This window comes from Colias philodice, chromosome 30 (genome assembly GCF_061535455.1).
Source record: "Colias philodice isolate Cphi_HAF_F1 chromosome 30, ilColPhil1 Martin Lab GWU primary, whole genome shotgun sequence".
Lineage (NCBI taxonomy): Eukaryota > Metazoa > Arthropoda > Insecta > Lepidoptera > Pieridae > Colias > Colias philodice.
In genome coordinates, this window is record NC_143115.1 from 4,032,713 (window position 1) to 4,046,266 (window position 13,554).

The 13,554-nt window shown below is 32.8% G+C and overlaps 1 protein-coding gene across 1 annotated transcript in view; it reads right to left on the bottom strand.

The window, feature by feature from the left end:
- Dbx (homeobox protein Dbx) overlaps positions 1 to 11,567 on the bottom strand; it is a 28,718-nt gene extending 17,151 nt beyond the window's left edge. Inside the window, exon 1 of the mRNA XM_089713438.1 lies at positions 10,862 to 11,567. Coding sequence (XP_089569564.1) covers positions 10,862 to 11,567 — 706 coding nt within the window. The remainder of the gene's footprint in view (positions 1 to 10,861) is intronic.
- Positions 11,568 to 13,554: the final 1,987 nt, after the last annotated feature.

Genomic DNA, 13,554 nt, shown 5'->3' on the forward strand with positions numbered 1-13,554 from the left:
GGAAGGCTACGACCAACAGGAGAGGAGCCACGGGGGTGAAACCGCGCGGAGCGGCTAGTATAATGTACGCATCTACATACATACCTACATAATATGTACCTATGTTGATGCATACATTCTTATAATCTTTCATAAATAATACCTCCATCTATATTTCATAATCGAATTACACACCATAAAAATTAATCCTTATTACCACAAATCGGTGCCTTCGAAATGATTAAAACGAGAAGCCCTCAAGAGAAACTTTTATACACCGACGCCTCCGATCCCTCCCAGAATTACTTGCCTATTTATAAGTTGATTTTTCACTTGACTGCGTTCATAATCGGTTGAGGATATTGCTTTAAGTCTATATGAAAATTATGAAGTGATATGTTTGTATATATGTTTGTAACGTCAAAAACTAATGTTTTAAATATTTTAAACCGGAAAGCTGCATTATTTCTAAGTACCTATCTATATTAATATAAAAAAGAGCGTGTGTGTCGAGCACACGTGCTCTACACGTTCTTCAGAGATTCAAAGATATAAAAATCGTTGCCTTACTCCATGTCGTGACGGTTTTGCCATGACGCGACGGTATAGCCATGACACAACCTTAAAAATTACTCTCAACGCGCCTTAAGAAGTTTTACTTCAAATGAGAGATTTTTGAATTAAAAACTTGATTATTTCTGAGTGACATAGGCTATTAATAGCCTTCCTAGATAAATGGACTACCTAACAAGCAAACAAACTCTTCAGCTTTATAATATTAGTATGGATAAATTGTAATAGGTAAGAAGAAGAACACTTATCATCAAGTAATTGATTTGTAGGTAGGTAGAAAAAGATCATTTAATTACCTATGTTCGTATTATAATTGGGTGTAAGGATAATATCTCGAGACATCTTGAGAAGCGTAAAATTAATAAAAACTTCCCAAAAGCGTTTAAAATTCTAACACAAAAAATCAGCTGTTAATATAATATTAGAGAGCAATAAAAACCTCCAAAGCAAACAATATGACATTAAAAAAACCGCGAAACTAAAAATCGCACAGATAATACAATAGTAATTTTAACAGATTAAAAAGGGCAACGCAAGACGAACACTTGAGAAAACAGGGTTTATTTCGCAACAATACGATCAATAAAATATTAAACATACGAACAATGAACAAATCCCGAAGAAATAAACAGGGTCTAACATAGTTTTTTATCCTCACAACAATGGCGATTTTTTTATGTTTTTCGACCCCAATTTAACTATGAATTTATTGTTCGGACATATTTTATTAGGTGTTATGATAGCTGTGTGGATTAGCCTTTATAATTTTTGTATTACTGGCCGGAATAAAAAAATAATAATCTATGGTGAGTTACTTTTTAATTTCGGTGGGCGGGAGCTGTTTATGGCGTGTTATAAAAATATAGAATGTAGATAATAAATTGTTGCTAATGTTTTTTGGGGATTTATAAAGTAGATATTATTATTAATTATTATTTATTATCTCTATGTTTGACACAGTTGCAAAAAATGGGAAAATCGCATCATCTGCTGAGAACTAAAATAGGTAAATGATATCAAAATATTTTTGCAATTTGTGTAAAATTTGACAAACTATTAGGTAGGTAACCTTACCTTTAGGCCTAAACTATTCTAGTTAAAATAAAATAAACACATTATGATTATGCATAAGTAATAATAACATAGCGAATTCAATTAAAAATTTTTTGCCTTCCCATTTTTGTTACAATTTACACATGTAAAAAAAACGAATACCGAAAAATACCCGTTCCGTGCAACGCAACAATAGCGTTATTTAATTAACCGTTACTTGTTAAATCATTGAGTGTCCCAGTGTCGCCGTGCGGCGGCCATTTTTGCGCGGGAAGTGTGAAAATAATTGATTTCTGAGGGGACGTTTACGGTTTATTGAAAATTATTTTTCTCTTGATTCCGTTTTAATCACATTGTTCGTGCTATTCAATGGAAAATGGATGTTGATTTTGCTTTTTAATTGTTAAAAGCCGTCAACCGACTATGCATACTATATTGCATAGTTTAACATGCTATATTTTATTTCACAAAGCAAATTCAGTATCACTACATAGTATAAAACGAAGTCGCTTTCTCTGTCCCTATGTATGCTTAAATCTTTAAAACTACGCAACGGATTTTGATGCGGTTTTCTTTAAAAGATAGAGTGATTCAAGAGGAAGGTTTAAGTAGGTATATAATTTATTATGTTTTAGACAAAGCGGGCGAAGCCGCGGGCGGAAAGTTATTTTATAATATTATAAAAGATGTCAAGAAATACAGTGGAATTTTATAAATTTTCTTTCTGTTTAATTATTAAATAAGCGTTTGTATACTTCTTTAATAAGACTTAAAAACCCGTAAATGCGTAAGCCCGCGAACCAAAATTCAAATAAATAAATAGCCTGTAGCAATGCTATGATTTTAAAATTTCTCTGTTCATTCAATTATTAAGTAACTTTCAATTAATATAAATCTAACAATAGTGTACTGTGAAAATGAATGCAATTATCCTAATTTGCATTTTGTTTAATTTATGTACCTACTGATGTCCTATAAATGAAGGAAAACGCAGTTAGGATACCGAGTACCGACGGCATATCGAAGAACTAAAATTCCGCTGGCAATTTGGTTAAAAGTATTCTTATCTAGGTCATAACCTAACTAGCTGTTTTCCCCGGCTTCGCCCCGGTTGACCCGGGATAAAACAATAGCTTTTGAAACCTATAAATTACCTATGCTGTTAGTGAAGCTTTCATGATCGAATCAGTGCTTTTCAAAAATACCTCCTATTAATATATCACAATGTTAGAATCTGTAGCTCTTATGAAATACTAGCTGTGCCCTGCGGTTTTACCCGCATTGTTCGGCTCCTGTTGGTCTTAGTGTGATGATATATAGCCTATAGCCTTCCTCGATAAATGGGCTATCTAACACCGAAAGAATTTTTCAAATCGGACCAGTAGTTCCTGAGATTAGCGCATTCAAACAAACTCTTCAGATTTATAATATTAGGTAGTATAGATACCTATAGAATAATAATGTTGTTTTAATGCATGAAACAAAACATAAACAAATAAGAATTATTTTATATTATCATGATGTAAAATGTAAACATAACACGTTTTCAATCCATTTTAGGCATTAATTCGAAAATACTCGCGTAAACGCAAACACTAAACAATTAATTATTGCTTTATATTTATTCTATATTCTATACATTTATAGTAGGTACCTACTACATATTTCCGTCTATTCATAAAAAAATTGTTTATTGTAAAACGTTTTAAATATTTTTAATTTTTAATCCCTTACATCTTGGTTCTTGAAGGGTACCGGTTCTTAATAAATCCCAGAGTTTAAATTTACAAAGTAAGCAGTAAATAAAAGCAGTAATTGCCTAAAGGATGCACACAAGATTTAAGATATATTCTATTTTTTGAAGTGAAAACTTCTTTAGCGGCGTTGAGCACTTTTTCTGTAATGGGTATAAAATCTTAAACTCGCATCAGGACACGTGACCTGATCGAAAAAGCGTAAGACGGATACCATTCCAAAATATCAAACATGCTCAACGTTAATAATCAAGTTTTCACTTCTGCCGGCACTCCCGGAGTGCAACCCGTCTTTTTTTCTTAATATTTTCCTTATATGTGTCTAACGCCTTAAAAGTATCTATAATGGTCTATTAAACATTAACTTAAATAATAATAATAGTTAAAAAAAACTAAAAAACACGCTTTTAGTTCGGTTTTTTATAAAACGCGTGTTTTTTTTAACTATTATTTATTTTATCAAATTAGTGTATTGTCATCGGTCCTAAATAAATCTACAAAGTTTGAACGAAATCTGGCCGTTTAAAGTTGGTCAAAATCGCGCCCAAAGAAGTCGGTTACAAACATACAAACATACAGGTGAAGCTAATATAAAGCGTGTAATAAGACTCAATGTTATCTTCTCTCGTGTTTTACATATTTTCAATCCTACCTACTTTCCTAAACTTTCTCCCATTTACTTCACTATTAACTAATATCACACTATTCAACATTAACTACCTCTGTTAAACAAGATTTCATACGCAAATTAAACACGCATGTACACTAAATGAACACTACGCGTGACACACCACAATGTTCCCGTTACATACAAAATAAACCAATTTAGCAAATATAAATTATGACGTTAAAAGCTAACGTTTAATTATGGTAATGTTCAGAGGTTATTGAAATAACAATAAGTAATAATATTTGATAGTAAGTATCTGTTTTAGTGAAAATGTGGGTGTAGATTTTTAGGCCCATAATGTTTGTAATTTTTAGGCCCATTACGTATGTTTTTTTCTTTTTACAAGTGGATATTGACGCCATCTGGTTTCCATAACACAAGCGAAAGCTTAGTATGGGATCAGATCGTGCCGTGTGTGAAAATTGTCCTGAAATATTTATTATTATTTTTCGCACTGTGTGGTAGAATATATAAACTACTAGTGGTCCGCCCCGGCTTCGCCCGTGGTACCTACATGTTTAAACTATCCTATCTCTCAAGTTGGATCGAACTGCACATGGTGTGCGAATTTTATTATAATCGGTTAAGTGGTTTAGGAGTCCATTGAGGACAAACATTGTGACACGAGGTTTATATAATATAATAAGATAAGATATGACTGTAAGAGATTCGACAAAGACAACATGATGTTGAACAGTTGATTAGACCGTTTTATTAAAAAAAAGGAACGTTCCTAATTGTTCCTGGCACAGAAAGTCACATAGAAGAATTTAAATTTTCCAAGAGCTGTTTGGCAATAAAACAACGGATCAGAAAAGAGAGATTATTTATGTAATAAGTCTCTTAACCACACACTATACATACATACAGATATCTTTAGAATAATCTCTAAACAAACAACCATAGACAATACAACAGAAATCATCTAAAACTCAACCAAAAATGACATAAGTTCCATTCACGAAACAGACAAAAAATATATCCTATAGTCATCTTATAGATGTACAGAATTCATTCCCAAAATGTTTTAACTGTAACATAGATAAAACAGTAGCCATGATCAAAAACAGCACCAAGAGCAACCCTACAAAACGATACCAAAACGATTATCAACCGCAACCTATCATTGGTATTCACAACGCATCTGCGGTCTAAACGGTTACAGTTTACCGGTGTGCTAAGTGTCAGTGCATTAGTGTCCTTGTGGTTAGACGTGATCTCGACAATTAATTCTTATCGATTATTAATAATGATAGTGTGTTATGATTGATAATTATCATAATTTGCATACACGGAAAAAAATTAGAACTTATTGATGGCAAATATGTGTGTGATGAACATAGATGTTCTCTCTGTGTCAGCTGGTTGGGATCAGATCGTGCCGTGTGTGAAAATTGTCCTGAAATATTTATTTATTTATTTGTAGTTATGGAAGCTGGGAGTTTATTATTTTATGCTTTGCTAAATCATCAGGTCTAATTCTTATAGAATATAAAGTATCTAAACTAACCGATTTTCTTTCATTTTCCTTGCTACATAATTCATTCAAACCATCGTCGTCATCATCGATGAAATCGAAGGATTGAATTAATCACCAAAGAGGCTAGAATAAATTATATAACGTGGCACTGATAATCTCCTATACACAGTCTATATCTGTTATATGTTCATGTTATCCATATATTTTCTGTATATTTCAAACTGACGCAGTACCATAAAGCAATTTCCGGCGTTTAATTTAATAGCTAAACCGCTTAGGTAAATAATATACAGATGATGCGGCCTACAAAAATTAATTGAACACGGATGTGTTGCTTGCGGTAGATACAACAAAAAAAATTCACGGTCCAATATTTGGTGAAGACAAAACTAACCGATACAAGACAAAACAATAAATGACTCGATTCACAAGGCTTATCACATTTATCCCGTATGAACAAACAATCACTGAAACAAATATAACCTATTTCATCATACATACATTTACCCTACAAGCCACTTAAACTAATAAGAACTAACAAATACCAAATCCTCCACGACCCTACCATCATTTTCGAACAACAGTATCGTTTCAATCACACAAACCATAACAGTAAATACCGCTCGTAACCATCCAACGCTCGTCAAGCCAGCTATAGCCATGAAAAGCACCTGCAGAAACAATCAAGAACCAACCCTCTCTTTATTTCACTCCATCGAGAACTTTCCTAAACGATTTACCAGTCGATTCTTTATAGCAATCGTAAAGTGAATACCGTTATTGGAACCGTTATTGAAACCGTTATTCCGTTCACGTAAGGTCGGTATTAGGCGGTATTAGTCTGTGATCGAATCTCGCAATATGGCGTCCAATGACATGTTAATATGGCAGAACGTACCCGAAATGCATAATAAAATGGAATTTTTCGTATATTTTTCCTTCTTATTGTCGAATGGATGGTGATTTTTGAACTGGTGTTATTTTACGGTACGGTAATGACTTGAAGCGCGGTTCTTTATTTTTATTATTGAGGAAACATTGTGTGGAAGTAAATTAATTGAATTGACGTTTAATTTGCATTATGGATATAGATCCATATTAATATTATAAATGCGAAAGTAACTCTGTCTGTCTGTCTAGGTTTTATCCCGGAAATCCTACGGGAACGGGTTTTTCTTTGAAAGCGCGAGCGAAGCCGCGGGCGGAAAGCTAGTAGATGATAAAGAAGACGTAACTTATGCACCCACATCTGCACCAGAACACAAAAACTTTTTTTTATCTAGAACCAGGTACCAACAGTAATAGTCCTTATTATTAGTAAAAGTAAGTACATATAAATATTTTTGAAATATTATATTAAAACTTGTACAAACAACAAACAATATTTAAAATTGTCGTTTTCGTAGCACTTTCGTAGCATCGTAGCGTAGATTGTTTCTAATCCATATTAAAATAATGCGCCTTAAATATAACGTATTTGTTCTTACTATTCCTGATTATTTCGCTAAGCAGTTGACTACAAAATCGAGAACAATATACTAAATACTGAAGATGTATTAGATAAGAAAGATAAATGCAACGAATGAGATACAGTGCTACGAATTAGATGTTTAATAACAAACTTATAACGGTTCAAGAAATACCAACAATTCATAAAAATAAACATGTTTCCAAAATTACTCAACCTACGATTAAAAAAAGAGGGGATGTATTTAGTCAAACATAACTTGAACAGGATAAAATACTTCATGCGTGTAGTCACAGATTACTAATTTACTAAATAGGCTATATAAAACTCAAACTCAAACTCAAACATTTATTTATTCAATTAGACTTCTTCTAGAAGCACTTTTGAAACGTCATTACATATTTTTAACATTTACCACCGATTCGGGAAGCAGTATCTACGGAGACGAACCGGCAAGAAACTCCATAGTTGTTCTTTTTAATCATGTCAGTTTTACAATTTAATTTTACAAAATACATATATGTTACATCATATATTATCATAATATGCCAAAGTATATAGAACATAAGAATTTGCATGTAGAAAGTTAGTCTCCTATAGTCATAGAGCCTCTAAAAATATGTATATCCATAAATATTTTATATCTATGTTTTCACTATCCAATAATAACATCTTGCAACAAAATTACATCCACACGCGTTCCTAATAGTCGTGCAATAACAAAGAAATATATATTAATAGAGAAATCAGCCAACATCAATAATAAAATAATAAAGAGCGTTGCGTCTACGAAAATGTTAAGAAAAGGACATATTAATTTTCCCTCGGACCCCCACATCGTGCTATCCCTCTCTAGCATTAGTGTATAACGTATTGCTATCTCACTCCCGCCCCCGCGCTTAAGTGTCAGGCCAGATGTTACAGTTTTATTGAAAAACTCGGCGCCATATTGCAATTGTGCCAGTGAATTAAGATGTAGAGATGGATAGAATAACGGTGCGTGATAATTGTTTTCGTTATTTTTGATAACGGTATTTTGGTAAACGTTATTCTTTATTTTTTCGAAGCTACGGCGTCACCCGAGTTCTAATGATTACTTTACCTAGATTCATATAACCTATCTCTGCCTGCCAAAATTCATACTGGGGCTGTATTATGACCTCTTATTTCCAGACAGTTTAAGCCGTGAATTGAACTGACTGGCAAATTCATATAATACCATAATTAACCATGGCTGGTTATTGCGATCATAACGATCATACGGCCCCAGATCTGGCCGCTTTTCCCGGATTCGCCGGTAAAAATGCGTCTTTAAAATGGTGAAAGAATTTTTAAATTGGATTCAGTTTTATAGAAACACATTAAAATCCTATCTTAACAATCATAACGAAATAAGTAACACTAACAATAAATTTGTAACGAAAAAACTATACAAAAAATCTAATCTTTCCAACATATTTTTAACTAGACGATGATTAATCTTGCGTTGTAAACAAGGTTCCGAGGCCTATGTGCTAATTCATATTACTTTCATAATCAACATACAGGGTGTAATCGTTAAGACGTGTGCACAGGCGATTATTCCGTAACTATTACATATATCAAAAAACTTTAAACTGTTATTGAAAGTGCTATACCTAATGAGTAAAATGACAATAATAACTTTTTAAAAATAAAACGAGAAATATCCAATAAAATTACATCAAACGCTCCCATACATTTAGTACGAAATATGACTATTCCAAACATGTAATATGAAAGATTTTGCTTTTTTATTCGATTTTATGCTTTAATTACTTCGCAAATTTCAATGAAAGTTCATTTCGAAACTGTAAATAGAGCTCGATGTGGAAAAAATGGGATTCCAAATCGAGGATGACATTTCGAATATTTGCTTTGAATACAAAATGTATGGGAAATAAAATGTATGGAAGCGTTTGATGTAACATTTTTAGATATTTCTCGTTTTATTTTTAAAAAGTTATTATTGTCATTTTACTCATTAGGTATAGTACTTTCAATATCAGTTTAAAGTTTTTTGATATTTGTATTAGTTACGGAATAATTGCCTGTGAAAAGTGTGCACTTATACTATAACGATTACACCCGGTATATCTGTCAAAAAATAAGATCACCTTTTTTGCGTGAAATATAGTTTAGCTAAACAACTAAGAACAACTAAACGACAGAGGCTTTCGGTTATAGGTACCTATGCCAAAAAAAAACTGCAACGAATTAAAAATCTTAGACGTGTTTTGAAAAGTTGTATAAAACACTACATAATCCTATTTTATCGAATGAACATATAAGTTTGTGAATTTTGAATAAATCCGTTTGTAAATAAATAAGTAGCAAGGTAATATGGGATGTATCAATATGGATGATATTGTTTTTTTTATTACATAAGTAGGTCCAGATTATGCCTTCGTTGGTAGTGTGAAATTTTATTTAAAATCAATTGACCTCCTTGAGCATCGAACCTACATAACATGAAATTAATTATTTAAAAATTACCTTGTTATAAAGCGCTAAACATTAGCTAACCATTATTCAATCATACATGTTAATTAATTGTTAGTTTCTGGACAGAGTCCTACTCAACAAATCTTAAGGGCGACAAAACGCGCGGAGCGCTATGCTACACCTCTAAATGTCTCTAATAATCAGGTCTTGCTTGCTCTCATTTTGCATTAATTAGACCATCTCACTCTATCGTTTTCACTCGCTTTCCATTGCACGTATCGCGATGGAACACATTCGACTTTGCAATGTGATACAAAAACAACGATAAAGTTTTTGTGATAATATAGGCAATACGCGATACGCGTAGGGAAAACAAAAACGTATGAAAAAATGGCCTACAGTAACCATAGTGTGAATTACTTCTATATCTATGATTATTACGGTTTCTTTTTTATTAATAATTAATAACAAGAAAATATGTAAATATAATAATTATTATTAGTATTATCATCGCCCAGGGGCGGATTTTAACTTGATCCCGCCCTGGATGCCAAATTGATAAACCGCTTTTCTTGCTTTTTATGATACAGTTTATAAAGTTAAATATTATTTGTATAATATTGCAATTGATACTGTTTCTTATCTTTAATGACAATTAAATGAAATCAAGTTTTTATTGTATTGACTTTTTTCTAATAACTATATTTTAAATTTATTGCGCCGAAATGTTTTCCGCGACTTAAATAATGACGCCCTAGGTTGGAAATTGGTTATTAAAACTTAAAAGCGCACACAATATACAAATACAAATACAAAAACACTTTATTGTGCACCACAGAGAGAAGTACAAGTAAGGACACAACACATTAATTAATAAAAGAGCACAACAGGCGGTCTTATCGCTCAAACAGAGATCTCCTCCAGACAACCTGGTGGACAAGGAGACGCAGTGCAAAAGTAATAAAAAACAATATTTATAAAAACAAAACATAAATTCATGATTAAACAATTTTGTTTAATAACAACTAATCTAAATGTGACATAAATTATAGAATAGGTGTGAAGGTATTCTTATAAAGTTATTACTTTGTAAGGTAGAAACTATAACGTTGATGTTTTACCCTAAAGAGGACCTATAATTATAAAAGTAAGGGCCAGATTGCCGACGTGTTGATAAAATCACTGTTTAACTATTCATCCAACTCAAACATTTATTTATTCAATTAGACTTCTTCGAGAAGCACTTTTGAAACGTCATATTTTTAACATTTACCACCGATTCGGAAAGCAGTATCTATGGAGAAGAACCGGCAAGAAACTCCCTCCATCGTAATATAACTTAGGTACATACTATAGGTTGTCAAACTTGCTATTAATATATTTTAAACTGATAGTATTTTAAACTGAAGTGATTAACTCACCATTCACACTGCTCTTAGCTGTATCTCTCTCCTCACCCAGTATGGCACTGACACTAAATTTCAACAATGGCTTTTTCGGCTCGTTATAATCATCACAGTTTTTAACCATGTCCTCCGTTTTATCTCTCACATCTTCATCACCAGAATTATCTTGGTAATTGTGTAGATTGAAGCGTTTTTCTAATTCTTCTAAGCGACGTATGCCGGATTTTTTGCAGGCGTACGGTGGGCAGTCGTAGGAGCCACAGTGACAGCGATGTCTTAAGGATGGTATGTTTAAAACCTCTTTTTCACGATCCTCATTTCTGTAATACTCATGATTGTAGTATACAGCTTCGTTCTTAATAAAGCTTTCATCTTCATTGCTTTTGGAATCGTCATCCTCATTCTTATCAGTCGCATCGTCGTTGCGTATCTCTTCGTCGTTTTCAGCCATTTTCGTTTCGTCTACTTCAGGAGAATTCTCTCTAGATCTTTCGAAGTTACGCTGCAAAACGTAGTTTTCTAACTGCTGGTTTAAATATTGGTTGTGGAAGTTGACCGATTTCTGCTGATGCAAAATGTTATCCACCAAGAATGGGGAGGTCATGTTAAAATTATTCGCGTTCGAATTGTTGTAACACAGATTCTGTATCGTTTTCAACATATTTTCTTTTATAAACGGGTTGATTTTGAGTCCATGTTTTAAATTATCTGTAGGGTACATTATACGATCATAGCTTGCTGTTTTCACAACACTACACTAGTCATATTTGGAATTGTCTTTAAAATGACGTGAGGATAAGCGTATTGGAATGGAGAGAAATACGTGCAACCCCCACGGTGGTTGAACGTCGACTGACTCGAAAGGGAGTGGTTGCTAAAAGGGGCGGGATCGGGGTGGCTTTTTAGCCACGCTTTTGTAAAGGCGACCAATATAACCTGAACTTTCTGTCCCTTCTCTATCTATGAATGTAGTGGTTTAAGAAAAGAAAACAAGTACAATAATAGGGATCACATAAAATGGTTCGCGAGTTAAGAATACAGTATTGGCTTTGCGTTTGATACAGAGTAATATAGCCTTTATTGTGTTGTAATAAGATTGATTTGATGTTTTTATCGAGGTTTTTGTTAAGTTCTGTTTGCGGCTGGTTATTCATAGGCTAAATAAAGACAGAAGGATGTAAGTAACGATCATGATTTTTTATTATAAGCTTTTTAATTTGAATAGATTTTTATATTTTGTTGTTGTAGCGTCGTAGATGGGTCTACGAGTTTCGTAGACGGTATAAAATAGCGAAGATACTTCTATGATTAGTGTATTAGAAATAATTGTACATAATGTTATCATGTTTATTTTTAAACAATAATAATTATTTTTCGTTTATTTTTAAACAATTTGTGGGAAGTTGTATGAAAAATACTAAATAAAAAAAGGAGAATAATAGTAGTGAAACGAAAAAAGTGAATATTATAACAATGAAACATGCAATTTCCTTTATTATATTATCACTTATTTATATTTTATAGTCATTTTTATCTAACATCCACCTCCGACCGCGATTAGGTCAAGAGCAAGACTGACTGAATTAACGGAAAAAGCGTTTCCAAGAAAAAGCGTTCCAAATTTGAAATTAGCCACACCCACCAATTGTTATTGGCTGTTTATTTCAGTTCATAACGTTATAAGCGACATGACGTCTACAATTGAATTTGAGCTTTAAGTTTTTAGAATTAAAGTTGATTTTTGTTTAGAATATGTTTGTTAATATTGAAAAAAAATGAGGGTAACCGTTTGAATGTATGAATTTTATACGTCTGTGTTTGAAGGAGACTAATGGTTTATAGTCTGGAGAAAATTGTTTAAACGAATATGACTTGTTCATTGTTATTTATCGTATCGTAAGGAATTGCCTTTTTAATGTACTTTTCGTTTATTTTTAGGTTTAGTGGTTATAAAATTGACTTGGAATGTTTAAGGTTCTATTCTCTGTGGTTCTTTATAATAACTAATAAGTGTCTCATATCTAACTACTTACTTATAAAGACTACATTTGAAACAATTTTGTATAAGTAATATTGTTCAATAGGTACTAGCCGCTTGACCCGGCTTCACCCGATCTATAAAGCAAATATTAAAGGGGAATTATAAAACGAGCGAACAAAAAAAAACTTTGCGACTGATGATGACATACTGTTTTAATAACTTGAGCGGTATGAATTTGACTAAGCGAAAAATTAACTAAACTGACGACGAATATCTTATATATAAAATTCTCGTGTCACAATGTTAGTCTGCATACTCCTCCGAAACGGGTGGACCGATTCTCATGAAATTTTCTGTGCATATCGGGTAAGTCTGAGAATCGGCCAACATCTATTTTTCATATGTACCACGGGCGAAGCCGGGGCGGACCGCTAGTTGATTGAAATAATAAAATCCAGAACGAGCTCACAAAAAGTGCATTGTGATAAATCCATTTCAAATATTAAAATTTTATCCGGGCGACTTCATTACTAAGTGAGCGACTGGAAATACAGAGAGGGCAACTTCAATATTAAGATAGATTAGATTTTTCTAAGTGAGGTTATACTTAGCGAACTACTAAAAAGTAATGCATCTTTAGAGGGAGCTGCCTAACATAATTTCTGGCACTGAGAGACCGGTTAGACGCTAACACAGCCTCAATAAAGTTTAATATCGCGTTCGAGCT